General features: G+C 38.2%; 1 protein-coding gene across 1 annotated transcript in view; it reads right to left on the bottom strand.

Annotated features, from left to right (window-relative positions):
- Positions 1 to 15,150, bottom strand: part of LOC126176184 (MAP kinase-activating death domain protein) — a 545,775-nt gene that overhangs the window by 255,918 nt on the left and 274,707 nt on the right. The window contains exons 25-26 of the mRNA XM_049923326.1: positions 4,977 to 5,135; positions 756 to 965 (exon numbers count right to left, since the gene is read on the bottom strand). Of these exons, the coding sequence (XP_049779283.1) occupies positions 756 to 965; positions 4,977 to 5,135 (369 nt within the window). The remainder of the gene's footprint in view (positions 1 to 755; positions 966 to 4,976; positions 5,136 to 15,150) is intronic.

Raw genomic sequence — 15,150 nt, 5'->3', positions numbered from 1 at the left:
CCTGGTATTTGATCGAAACAGAAGATTATGGGACAGAGTCATCAGCAGCAGTAGTGAAGTACAATTAGCAGGTTGTTCTGGTGATGTTTATGTAAATGGTCTTATTTTACAAAAATCAGCAACAAGATTTGTATTTCTTTTGGCAGGCAAACTAGTAAGCTCAGTTGCCCAGTGGCAAAAAATTGTTGCTTTGTGTAGAACCAAATCTGAATGCTCAGCCACTGCTATTACTGCAAAACAAGAAATCTGGCTGAGAAAATTACCCAATGGTCTAGGGATCGAGTTTGAAAAACATTAAAAGTTGACAGCCAGAGCACAACTTGACTATCAAGAAATTCTGAATATCAAAAGTGCACCAAACATATTGATGTTCAGTATGATTTTCTGCACAAGAAGTTTGAAATAAAGAGATAAAAGCAGAATAGGTACTTACCAAAGAATAATTCACTGATATGTTTGCCAAAGCATTAACCAAAGAGAGATTTATTTATCTGCATGTAAAACTTGTAAACAGATTAACAAAATCAATAAAACAGTGGGAGCATAGAGTTTTCAGGGATATACACTCATTTACTTTGTTCATTATATGTGTTCTTAGTCTTAAGTCAGTCATTGTTAAGGATGCTACTTCAGCCAAAGAGATCAGTAATTTAGTTGTTGCAAGGACGTTATTCTCTCTCTGCAACTCTCTCTCCACAACTCACCATAATGTACAATTTAAAATATTTATTTAAAGAATGGAAAATTCCACTTGCCTGTGACATCGCAGCAGTACTGCTAGCAGCAAGATCCATGCCTGGAGCTTCCGATAAATCTTTTGTCCAGTAGTGTGTATGTGCAATCTCCAGCACTTGAAATGCTGAAGCCATGCCACCCAAACCATAGTTTGAATATGTTTGCTCCAAGCCGTATATCACAGCTTGTAGTGTTTTCAACATGCCTTTCCAGACAGCTCGACTGACACACTGTACGAGAGTTACATACAAAAGCAATTGGTCTAAGATTTTCCTTTTACCACTAAAAACATAATAATTTCTATAACATTTAACACTAAAATGTTAGACGTTATACAGAATACTAAATACTCTAATTCCCTGACCAAAAATCATTCTAAAAATCATAATGGAGGGCTGTTGATTTCACTGTTATGTTACAGCTCTGAAAAGCAATGTCATCTTATAGACCACTTTCTAAGTGGCACTTTGATATGGCTGTCTCTCCATTTCCATCCCAGTTGCACTGCTTTCTTCATACTAAGTTACATGCTGTTTACTATCAATATGGGTGCTATAAATATTGAGTGTACAGTTGGATATTTATCAAGCTATGAACTATTTGTTATTTGTTATTTGGTCATAGCTGAAATAAGGTAGTTTTTCTGTGGCATTCTGTGGCCTTGCCTGTCCACTCCCACTTGAGATTCTAACCTACTCCATGCAACAGAACACCTTACCTTAGTAGAACTGCAGCACTGTGATAATGCATCTGTGCATGTTTAGGTGTGTTTGTTGGTTTTTGTTTGTTGCCACATATGAATTTACAGAATATTCCATCAGTACTTGGACATATAAAGGCATATTAAAAACTGAAATTGCACAGTACTGACGTTCCACAACATACACACATCAAAAAACGTTTTTCATCACCTCGGTTCCAAGAGTTCCGGAACCTGTACAGAAAACTGGAATAGAGATCAACATAAACATCATTTCTGTCCCTTTTATTGCTCATGAAAACCACACATTGCATGTTGTACTCCCACAGAGTGAGACCTTCAGAGGTGGTGGTCCAGATTGCTGTACACACTGGTACCTCTAATACCCAGTAGCATGCCCTCTCGCATTGATGCATGCCTGTATTTGTCGTGGCATACTAGCCATGAGTTCACCAAGGCACTGTTCGTCCAGATTGTCCCACTCCTCAACAGCAATTCAGCGTAGATCCCTCAGAATAGTTGGTGTGTCACGTTGTCCATAAACAGGCCTTTTCAATCTATCCCAGGCATGTTGAATAGTGTTCATGTCTGGAGAACATGCTGGTCATTCTAGTTGAGCGATGTCATTATCCTGAAGGAAGTCATTCACAAGATGTGCATGATGGGGGCATGAATTGTCATCCATGAAGATGAATGTCTCGGCAATCTGCTGCTGATATGGTTGCACTACTGGTCAGAGGATGGCATTCATGTATTGTACAGCCATTACAATGCCTTCCGTGACCACCAGCAGCATACGTCAGCCCCACTTAATGCCATCCCAAAACATCAGGGAACCTCCACCTTGCTGCACTCACTGGTCAGTGTGTCCAAAGTGTTCATCCTGGCCAAGTTGCCTCCAAACATGTCTCCGACGATTGTCTGGTTGAAGGCATAGGTGATACTCATTGGTTAAGAGAATGTGATGCCAATCCATGTTGTTGGACCAATCTGTACCATGCTGCATTGTGTCATGGTTGCAAAAATGGACCTCGCCATGGACATCGGGAGTGAACTTGCACATCTCATAGTCTATTGTGCACAATTTGATTTATAGCACGATGTCCCATGGCTGCACGGAAAGTGTTATTCAATATGGTGGCACTGCTGTCAGAGTTCCTCTGTGCCAGAATCCATAGGTAGCAGTCTCCACTGCAGTAGTAGCCCTTGGTTGGCCTGAGCACGGCATGTCATTGACAGTTCCTGTCTCTCTGTGTCTCCTCCATGTCCAAACACTGTCGCTTCGGTTCACTCTGAGATGCATGGACACTTCCCTTGTTCAGAGCCCTTCCTGGCACAAAGTAACAATACGTACATGAACAAACCATGGCATTGACCATCTAGGCATGGTTGAACTACAGACAACAAAAGCCCTCTGTCCAATAGGCACTGCTCATGCATGGTTGTTGACATCTTTGGGTGGGTTTAGTGACATGTTTGAATAGTCAAAGGGACCGTGTCTGTGATACAATATCTACAGTCAACATCCATCTTCAGGAGTTCTGGGAACTGAAGTGATGCAAAACTTTTTTTGATGTGTGTATTTTGTAATTTGCTATGAACTGGTTTTCGGCTTTTAAGCAATGAGTTCAGTCTGGTTTAAGTACTTGCTCAAGTACTACATTTTTCAATGGTAATTATAGCACTAGTTGCTGAAACCCCATCAAATAGAAAGACTTGCACCATGTCGGCGAACAGCCCCAGATGGGGTATCCTGGCCAATAACATCAAATGATCATTTCATTTCATATAAAGTACTTGCTTCTGTATCACTATCTGTATAGAATTAACTTATTTTTGTATTGCTTTGCCATATGCCATAGTGTATACATACAACATAAAGTAAATAACATCACATACTGTAGATGGAATTCATACAGCCATTCCCCAGTACCTTTACTTTTTATTGGTTTTTTAAGTTAATAATGAAAATAATTTTCAGTTATATCACAATACTTGACAGGTAAATAATTTCCATGTAGACTTTGCCTCCTTGTCTAGGTTCAGAGTGAAATTCTGCTTTCTGGTGTGGCAGTCACCACCTGTATCCATCTCAATTGAAGATTCCTGTTACCTCCATATTGAGTATGAGTTTTCATTGTAAAGACACTTTTATTCTTAAGCCATGTATGTAACTATCAGTCTGTAATGAATATCAATGTGGTCCTGCGCATATTAGTCTGGAAGGAGATACAATGCAGCTTCTTAATACGAACTGAGACAGCTACGTGAGTTTTTCATTTTTATATCAATGAAGCACTTTATTGCTAAATTTACACAGTTAAATTGTTCCTAACTAATGCACATCCCAACAGGTGCTTCACTTTGTTAATTTATACATTCATCTGTTCCACTTCCCTGAAAGTTCTCCTCCACAATGAATGAATGAACAAGATGTCTGACATTTCAAGAAGTAAAAGTGTTTCCAAAATCTATTCCATCATCTGCTGGAGTACAAAGTAAATCTGAATGGAAGCACCATTAAGCATGAAAAATTATTTCAGAATAACTGAGCTGATTACAAATCTCATAGGGTAAAGTTGATGCTGTGATTCATTTTTGGCACATGAAACAGGAAACAGCTCATAAAATTCAGAACCTATTTTTGCTATCTGTGGAAAGTAAGTTACATATGGACAACATGTGCCAAAACTGTACCATGAATTTTGAGAAGAAAGTAGTGATATTCAACACAGAGTGGACATGTGCCAGTGGTCATGTGTGTGAGAGTTATGCTGGCTACTGAGGCAGTCCAGCCTCACAAGTGTCAGGGGTCACGTGTGTGTGTTTCTTACTTTAGAAGAAGGTCTTTTGTCCAAAAGCTCATATGTATAGCAGACTTTTTGTTATGCCTGCCTGTGCCTCAATGCCTCCTCTATATGGTGAATATGTGGATGGACATGGGTGGGATAGTAAGTAGTGATATTTCACGAACTACACCAAATTGATGCAAAAATATTTCATTCAGAAATTTTAGTAAGATTTGTATCTTTATTTTTCTGGTAATTCTTGGATTTTAAAGAGTCAGTAATCAAGATTCACTATTTAACAACAGCATGAAAATATGTATGGAGTCATCTGTGTTTCTTAGAGGAACTTCCAGGTAAGTAGTGTGTTGAAATGATAGATCACTGTGAAACAAAAACCTATATATTACCTGTGATTCCATCAAAAACTATTCAGTATTTTGTACATAATAAAAACACTCACAGGAAAGTAAAATTTAATTGAATTAACATGTACTGTTGTTTCTCCAAACTTTTATATGATCCAACTTTCACCAATGCATTGTGCGTGTGCACATACGCCCTCTCTCTCTCTCTCTCTCTCTCTCTCTCTCTCACACACACACACACACACACACACACACACACACACACACATGCGCGTGCACGCACGCACACACATGATCAAACACACACGCACACAGGCAGCGTAGTTTCACTGTATTAGTAAAAAAACTGTAATTGTTTATGACAGTAAGAAGTGAAAATATGCTTACAACATCATCAATGTGATCATCAGGACTGATTTTTCTCTCCAGAGTACGATTCAACTTGCTCACTACAAAGTTTCTGTAGCTCTCATCCTCCATAAGCTTTTTCAGGCGATTTAATTTTAACCATCCAACACCTTCCCCATCTAAAACTTGATTCACAACCTGAAACACAATTCTTAACTGAAGTAAGATACAAACTATAAATATTATCTAATGCTTACAAAGAAACACAGGAAGACTAGTCAAATTTTCCCAATCAAAGAACATTTTAATGAGTTATCATTTTCTGCACAATTATGTATACAAGACACAATGATAAAAATAACTGATTAATCAAGTAAACAAATTTGTACAGTTATAATCTGTATTTTTCTTATAAGTGAAGCATGGTACCACAATATAGTTACTATAGTATTAATGTGAAATAAAAGTATGTTGAATAACAGTGATAACATTCTGAAAATATAGCTGTCATTGACAGGCTTAAAATATTCCTTCATTAATTTATTGTTTATTTAGCCCGACCAAATTAGGGATGTCAGACCCACTCCTACATCAGACCAGGAAACTTATTTCAGAAAGACATTTTAGTCCATCCAGTGGCAATGAGTATGGCATAATTTTTTTTCATTCAGAGAATTTGTGATGCTTGCAGACTCTGTTACAACTAAAATAAAGTGAAGTGAACCATTTCACTACGAATTTCTTGTATTCATTTATCTGGCTGACCTAAGAGTCTCAAATTTTAGAATAACTAATTTTTCTCATATTTTCATATCCTTTCTGTTCAATATTACTTCAGTTAATTAGCTTCTGGGGGTGGTAGTTACCATTGTGATGCTTAATGCCCAGAATTTACATGATTCAAAAATTGGGAGCTAACCATATTATGTGTGCAGATGGGCATTAATGCCTGGTGATGACAGAGGCCATGTATGTGAGAGTTGTGCACGTATGAATGTGTGTGTTTCTATATCTGAAGAAGGGCTCTGTCTAGTAGCTAATAACATCTTCTGTACCTTTCTGCCACTCCACACTTCCTTCTATGTGGTGAGTAGCAATCAATCCCGTTTCATATTGTTAATACTATGTGTGATCTCTTCTCCTGTTTTCAAGACTACACAATCAAATTTTAATATTTAGAATTATAATTTCACTAGGTGGATTCGTTTACTTCCATATTACCACTACTGGAATGAACTTGTTCAATGTTCAGGTAGAGTGTCCCTGAAGAAAATGAGATGCAAAGGACTGAAGTTCATTAATAAGTTACAATATAATAAATGTCCATGTGCCTTCCACTCTAAAAAGGAAGGGTGCTCAAGTGCATGTGAGCTATGCTTGGATGGATGTATGTGTCTTTCTTACATTTAAAGAAGGTCTTTTGGCCAAAAGCTCACATTTATAGCAGTGTTTTTGTTGTGCCTGTCTGCGACTCAAAATCTCCTCTACATGGTGAGTAGCGGTCTACCATTTTTGTAACATTATTATTTTTCTATTAGTTAGGTAACATTCAGATACATATTTCCAAGATATTGATGGTGAAACAATGACCAATACAATACTGGAAAATTTTATGTTTCTGTCTACAGTTGCAGTTTATTTATTCTTGCCTAATGGCTACTGATTTTGGCACACAGTACCATCTTCGGGTCGGTGTAATAAATTGTTGTTGTTGTTGTTGTTGTTGTGGTCTTCAGTCCTGAGACTGGTTTGATGCAGCTCTCCATGCTACTCTATCCTGTGCAAGTTTCTTCATCTCCCAGTACCTACTGCAACCTACATCCTTCTGAATCTGCTTAGTGTATTCATCTCTTGGTCTCCCCCTACGATTTTTACCCTCCACGCTGCCCTCCAATACTAAATTGGTGATCCCTTGATGCCTCAGAACATGTCCTACCAACCGATCCCTTCTTCTGGTCAAGTTGTGCCACAAACTTCTCTTCTCCCCAATCCTATTCAATACTTCCTCATTAGTTATTTGATCTACCCATTTAATCTTCAGCATTCTCCTGTAGCACCACATTTCGAAAGCTTCTATTCTCTTCTTGTCCAAACTATTTACCGTCCATGTTTCACTTCCATACAAGGCTACATTCCATACAAATACTTTCAGAAATGACTTCCTGACACTTAAATCTATACACGATGTAAACAAATTTCTCTTCTTCAGAAATGCTTTCCTTGCCATTGCCAGTCTAGATTTTATATCCTCTCTACTTCGACCATCATCAGTTATTTTGCTCCCCAAATAGCAAAACTCCTTTACTACTTTAAGTGTCTCATTTCCTAATCTAATACCCTCAACATCACCCGACTTAATTCGACTACATTCCATTATCCTCGTTTTGCTTTTGTTGATGTTCATCTTATATCCTCCCTTCAAGACACCATCCATTCCATTCAAATGCTCTTCCAAGTCCTTTGCTGTCTCTAACAGAATTACAATGTCATCGGCGAACCTCAAAGTTTTTATTTCTTCTCCATGGATTTTAATACCTACTCCGAATTTTTCTTTTGTTTCCTTTACTGCTTGCTCAATATACAGATTGAATAACATCGGGGAGAGGCTACAACCCTGTCTCACTCCCTTCCCAACCACTGCTTCCCTTTCATGTCCCTCGACTCTTGTAATTGCCATCTGGTTTCTGTACAAACAGTAAATAGCCTTTCGCTCCCTGTATTTTAGCCCTGCCACCTTTAGAATATGAAAGAGAGTATTCCAGTCAACATTGTCAAAAGCTTTCTCTAAGTCTACAAATGCTAGAAATGTACGTTTGCCTTTCCTTAATCTTTCTTCTAAGATAAGTTGTAAGGTCAGTATTGCCTCACGTGTTCCAGTATTTCTACGGAATCCAAACTGATCTTCCCCGAGGTTGGCTTCTACTAGTTTTTCCATTCGTCTGTAAAGAATTCGTGTTAGTATTTTGCAGCTGTGGCTTATTAAACTGATTGTTCGGTAATTTTCACATCTGTGAACACCTGCTTTCTTTGGGATTGGAATTATTATACTCTTCTTAAAGTCTGAGGGTATTTCGCCTGTCTCATACATTTTGCTCACGAGACAGTAGAGTTTTGTCAGGACTGGCTCTCCCAAGGCTGTCAGTAGTTCCAATGGAATGTTGTCTACTCCCAAGGCCTTGTTTAGACTCAGGTCTTTCAGTGCTCTGTCAAACTCTTCACGCAGTATTGTATCTCCCATTTCATCTTCATCTACATCCTCTTTCACTTCCATAATATTGTCCTCAAGTACATCGCCCTTGTATAGAGCCTCTATATACTCCTTCCACCTTTCTGCTTTCCCTTCTTTGCTTAGAACTGGGTTTCCATCTGAGCTCTTGATGTTCATACAAGTGGTTCTCTTATCTCCAAAGGTCTCTTTAATTTTCCTGTAGGCAGTATCGATCTTACCCCTAGTGAGATAAGCCTCTACATCCTTACATTTGTCCTCTAGCCATCCCTGCTTAGCCATTTTGCACTTCCTGTCGATCTCATTTTTGAGACGTTTGTATTCCTTTTTGCCTGCTTCATTTACTGCATTTTTATATTTTCTCCTTTCATCAATTAAATTCAATATTTCTTCTGTTACCCAAGGATTTCTACTAGCCCTCGTCTTTTTACCTACTTGATCCTCTGCTGCCTTCACTACTTCATCCCTCAAAGCTGTCCATTCTTCTTCTACTGTATTTCTTTCTCCCATTCCTGTCAATTGTTCCCTTATGCTCTCCCTGAAACTCTGTACAACCTCTGGTTCTTTCAGTTTATCCAGGTCCCATCTCCTTAAATTCCCACCTTTTTGCAGTTTCTTCAGTTTTAATCTACAGGTCATAACCAATAGATTGTGGTCAGAGTCCACATCTGCCCCTGGAAATGTCTTACAATTTAAAACCTGGTTCCTAAATCTCTGTCTTACCATTATATAATCTATCTGATACCTTTTAGTATCTCCAGGGTTCTTCCATGTATACAACCTTCTATCATGATCCTTAAACCAAGTGTTAGCTATGATTAAGTTGTGCTCTGTGCAAAATTCTACCAGGCGGCTTCCTCTTTCATTTCTTAGCCCCAATCCATATTCACCTGCTACGTTTCCTTCTCTCCCTTTTCCTACACTCGAATTCCAGTCACCCATGACTATTAAATTTTCGTCTCCCTTCACTATCTGAATAATTTCTTTTATTTCATCATACATTTCTTCAATTTCTTCATCATCTGCAGAGCTAGTTGGCATATAAACTTGTACACTGTAGTAGGTGTGGGCTTCGTATCTATCTTGGCCACAATAATGCGTTCACTATGCTGTTTGTAGTAGCTTACCCGCATTCCTATTTTCCTGTTCATTATTAAACCTACTCCTGCATTGCCCCTATTTGATTTTGTATTTATAACCCTGTATTCACCTGACCAAAAATCTTGTTGCTCCTGCCAGCGAACTTCAGTAATTCCCACTATATCTAACTTTAACCTATCCATTTCCCTTTTTAAATTTTCTAACCTACCTGATGGATTAAGAGATCTGACATTACACGCTCCGACCCGTAGAACGCCAGTTTTCTTTCTTCTAATAACGACGTCCTCCTGAGTAGTCCCCGCCCAGAGATCCGAATGGGGGACTATTTTACCTCCGGAATATTTTACCCAAGAGGACGCCATCATCATTTAATCATACAGTAAAGCTGCATGCCCTCGGGAAAAATTACGGCCGTAGTTTCCCCTTGCTTTCAGCCGTTCGCAGTACCAGCACAGCAAGGCCGTTTTGGTTATTGTTACAAGGCCAGATCAGTCAATCATCCAGACTGTTGCCCTTGCAACTACTGAAAAGGCTGCTGCCCCTCTTCAGGAACCACACGTTTGTCTGGCCTCTCAGCATATACCCCTTCGTTGTGGTTGTACCTACGGTACGGCTATCTGTATCGCTGAGGCTCGCAAGCCTCCCCATCAACGGTAAGGTCCATGGTTCATGGGGGGATAATAAATTGACAACAAATTATCCTGTATGACAGCCAAGAAACTGTATACGGTGTGACGTTAAAATTTACAAGCTGCCCCTTACCCATGGCATGCAGTCATCATGCTCATTTCCCAGGTAATGTTTCAAATATTAAAATAAAAGGTCACTCTTCAGCTTTAATAGATGTTAATTGTGACCAGCAATTACTATTTGAAGCTGTACACCAATAAAAAATAATAAGTTTTGAAAATATAATGTAACTGGATAGATAAAAAAATCTACTCACCAAGCTGTAGCAGAATTTTTATATAAAGGTATTTAAATTTGCACGCTTACAAAAAGGTATTCACTATTCTGACACAAAAGTTTTCAATTCTCTTTCATCAAATACTGAAGTCCACATTAATGACCCACCAGCATTTAAAGCTACATTACAAAAAATATTTTATGGACAAGTCATTTCATACTTTTGATGAGTATGTGAGGATTAACCAGTGATTGTTTTTGTAAACTAGTGTTGTTATTTGTATTTATGTTTGGAGACTTTCAATTTACAATGTATAAATATACTTTCCTTTTTGTGCCTTAAAATATTCTCAGTAACTTACATTATATTATTGTACACTGTTTACTTTATTGATATAATAATAATAATAATAATAATGTAAACATGACTCATTCCACATCCTTGTATTTCACCACAATATGGATCTATGGGATTCGAAATAAATAAACAAAATCATGGAAAGGCACTAACAATAAATACGCCATGAACTGAATGTCTGAAGTCCATCTCAAATTTACCACCAGTAACTACTCTCTCCCATACCCCGTACTTCATGTTGACTACCTCAATGAAATATTGTCACTCTTTAGTAATAACAGATGTTTTGGTAAGTTAAAGATTGATGCACACACTTCTTCATATGTCACTGAGTGGCTGTTATTCCAAGTCCCAAGGCACCACACTGGGGTATTTCTGAATGATTCAGTAAATTTTCCTCAATTAGACACCCCTACTCCAGTCTTGCTTTTTATCAAGAGAGGCAATCTGCATTGCGGTGTAGCTCGCTGTCCAGATTTCAAGAGGGTGCGTTTCTGGATGAGGCATCAAATATATTGCTTCCCCCTAATATACCTCCTGAGGAGATCACGAATGTAAAATTAGAGAGATTTGGGTGCGCACGGAGGCTTTCTGGCAGTCATTCTTCCCGCGAACCATACATGACTGGAACAGGAAAGGGAGGTAATGACAGTGGCACGTAAAGTGCCCCCGCTGCACACCGTTGGGTGGCTTGCGGAGTGTAAATGTAGATGTAGATGTAGATATGGAGCTACAGTCCTTTTTATGTTTTTGCTGAAACTTTGTGCCAAAATATGTGGAAATAGTGAAATCTCTGACATATATTCTGAAAAATGGGGTACAGTTTCACTGGACACCAGATTGCTAAGAAGCCTCTGTGCAGCTGAAAAATTTATTTACCACTAGCCCTATCCATGCTTTTTCTGGATTACCAGAGGCAGTGTATACTCTCATACAATGATATCAACCACACCTTAAGGTAAATATTAAGGAAAGAGGTAGACAGAACAGAATGCCTGACAGCCTATACCTCTGGGCAACTGAACAAGGCTGAGACAAAAAATTCCACCCCAGAAAAAGAGATGCTGAGCTTGATTTGCAGTATCACATATTTCCATTACTATTTATATGGCAGACACTTCAAAGTAGTAGCTGCTCATGCAGTACTGAAATGGCTTAAGAGTGGAAGGAACTGAATAACCATCTGATTCAAACGGCGTTACGTCTTACTGATTTTGCCTTTGAAGTTATATACTACCTCAAGAAAACTTATAGTAACGCCAACGGCCTGAGCTGAAAAGTGTGCCAAAAAGAGTGTGTTGCTATTTCTGCTGAAGAATGGTGAACGTCACAGGATCCTGATCCAGACAGTCCATGATTCACAACATAGAACACAATTATGTGACAATGACACGATACTGTATAACAAACCAAGCACGGACAATGGATAGTCGTACCAGCAAGTTTATGCAATGAAGTGCTGAGGCAGGTCTATGATTCTATCTTGGCAAGGCACAGACTACAATGAATAATGGAATGACAGGTCACAGAAAACTATTTTTGTTGGACCAATACCACCAATATTACAAGGCCTTACAGTTCTCTGCAACTTTAGACATACGCATAGTCCCATCTGCCTGTAGCAGCACCACCTGATTGTCTGTAGCAATGCCTTTAAATGGCCAATGAATAGCAGCATTGCTAGTGAAGTGAATTCATTTGTGAAATTGTTTGCTTTTTTCCTCTTTAATGGGCTGCTGAGGTGTCTACTGTCTGTATAAATTTGGCAGTAACCTTTAACATGGTGGTGAATAAGTGTTGTGTTCATGATTGTGTCAGTAATTATGACAAGAAGAAGAAAGTTCATATTTATAAATTTCCAGCCAATGAAGAGACATAGGAAATGGTTATCGGCAATCAATAAGAATACTGTTCATTTCTAGCAAGATTTCTGTGGTAAGTAGCTTTGATTTTAAGCATTGCACACTGATAGCAATAGATTGATGAAAGTATCTAGCTGTTTAACATTTGTTTTCAGCACAAGTTTCAGCAATATGCTTACAGTACAATTTTCTTCACTTCATAGGTTTGTCACCTGTATTTCTCCAAAGGTGATATATTGTGGGATACACCAGCCACAGACTGAAACTGAGGTTATGTTAACCATACTACTAATCAAGCCACAGCTCAAGAAAATGATATTCTTTGCCAGTTTCCTAATGACCCTTCATATATTTCTAAAATGATACCAGGAACCAGAGAAGCTCCTTCTGAGAAACAGGACAAGAGGAAAGCAACTGCACTGGAATCTTACACAGAATCCAGTATTAAATCATTGGAGGAGTGTAATATGAAGCTCTCATTCAGTTCATTTCATGAACTAATAAAGACACTTGTTTGTGTTTCATGTAGAGAAAAGTGGCCCACAGCTGAAGTGCTGAGGCAGGTCTATGATTCTATCTTGGCAAGGCACAGACTACAATGAATAATGGAATGACAGGTCACAGACAGGTCCTTTTGGCTGGTCAGCAGTGACAGAATTGAGGCACACACCCTGCAACTTTCTCAAACAACTTTACAGAAACTAATTGGTAAAAAAATTAATTTTTGCTTCACTTGTAGCTTTATAATGTCAGCTTCATAATAATTTCCCATCATTTCATTAATGGTCAAAGTTATTGTGGTATTTACATGGAAGTAAGACACTGTGCCAAATTCAAAAGAGTTTGCAATGAAAAATAAGGGTCACTATGTTTTGCATTTGGTGCATATTACACAGTATGTTACTGCACATTAAATTTAGCTATAATATTGAAGTTTTCTTTAAACTTGAGTGGAGGTCTCTCTGTCTGTCACCAATCTAAAGAAAACTGATTGATGTAGCACACTTAGTTGTGATCATGCCGCACCAGTGATAAAGTCAGAGTGAAATATTTATTATGCAAAACTTTATTATCTACCATTTTATTCCACAAACTACAGAATTTTTCGATGAGAGAGTGTAATTTTAAGGGTGAAACAAGAAATGATAGGGGCTTTGGAACAACATAAGTTAAGATATTACACATTTATTTTGCAATGAGGATGTGCTTTTTCACAAAAGGCCGAACACAGGGAGAATGTAGGTACAGGAACCATAGGTATAACAGTTGTAAATTGTTGTAGCTATGATGGGAAAGTACCATAGCTCCAAGCACTAATAGAAAGCACTGATGCTCAAATCATTATAGCCACTGAAAGCCTGCTGAAGTTGGAGATAAGCTCACACGAAACTTTTGCGAAGAACCTAATGGTGCTCCGAAAGGATAGGCTAAATGCAGTTGGCGATGGTGTGTTTGTTGCTGTTAGAAGCAGTTTATCTTACCACGAAACTCAAGTAGATAGTTCTTGTGAGTTAGTATGGCAGACTTCATTGTTGGCAATCAGAATAAAATAATAATTGGATCCTTTTACCGACCTCCCAGTTCAGATGATACAGTTGCTGAAATGTTCAAAGAAAACTTGAATTTGATTTCAAACATGTACTCAACTCATACAATTATGGTTAGTGGTGATTTTAATTTACCATCAATATGTTGGTGAAAATACATGTTTAATGCCAGAGGTATGTATAAAACATTATCCAAAACTGTGCTAAATGCATTCTCTGAAATTTGTTTTGAGCAGTTAGCTCATGAGCGCGTGCAAATGGTAAACAGACGTGAAAACACACTTGACCTCTCAGCAACAAATAATCCTGAGTTAATGATGAGCATCAAAATGAATACAGGGATTAGTGAACACTGGATCATTGTAGCAAGACTGAATATTGTAACCCCCAAATCCTCCAAAAATAAATGAAAAATACACCTATTCAAAAAAGCACATAAAAATTCACTTGGTGCCTTCCTGAGAGACAATCTTCACTCCCTGCAAAGCAACAATATAAGTGTAGGCCAGATGTGGCTTGAAATCAAAGAAATAGTATTGGCAGCAAATGAGAGATTTATACCAAATAAATTAACAAACAATGAAGCTGATCCTCCATGGTACACAAAATGGTCAGAACATTGTTGCAGAAACAGCAACACAAGCATGCCAAATTTAAAACAGATGCAAAAGTCTTCAAGATTGGCAACCTTTTACAAAAGCTCGAATTTAGTGTGGACTTCAATGCGAGATGCATATAATAGTTTCCACAATAAAACTTTGTCTCAAAACCTGGCACAAAATCTAAAGATATTCTGGTCATACATGAAGTGTGCTAGCGACAAGACACAATCAATGCATTCTCGGCATGATAGCAACGAAGATACTATTGAAGACAGTGCTACCAAAGCAAAGTTACTAAACACAGACTTCTGAAATGCCTTCACAGAAGAAGATGAAGTAAATGTTCCAGAATTTGCATCAAGAACAGTTGCCAACATGAGTAACGTAGAAGTAGATAACCTCAGAGTAGTGAAGCAACTTAAATCACATAATAAAAGCAAGTCTTCTGCTCGAGACTGTACACCAGTTAGGTTCCTTTCAGAGTATGCTGATGCAATGGCTCCATATCTAACAATCATATACAACTGATCGCTTGACGAAAGATCCGTAACCAAAAACTGGAAAGTTGCACAGGTCACACCAATATTCAATAAAGGTAGTAGGAGTAAATT

The sequence above is a fragment of the Schistocerca cancellata genome, chromosome 3 (genome assembly GCF_023864275.1).
Source record: "Schistocerca cancellata isolate TAMUIC-IGC-003103 chromosome 3, iqSchCanc2.1, whole genome shotgun sequence".
Lineage (NCBI taxonomy): Eukaryota > Metazoa > Arthropoda > Insecta > Orthoptera > Acrididae > Schistocerca > Schistocerca cancellata.
This window is presented reverse-complemented; position numbering and strand designations above follow the sequence as displayed.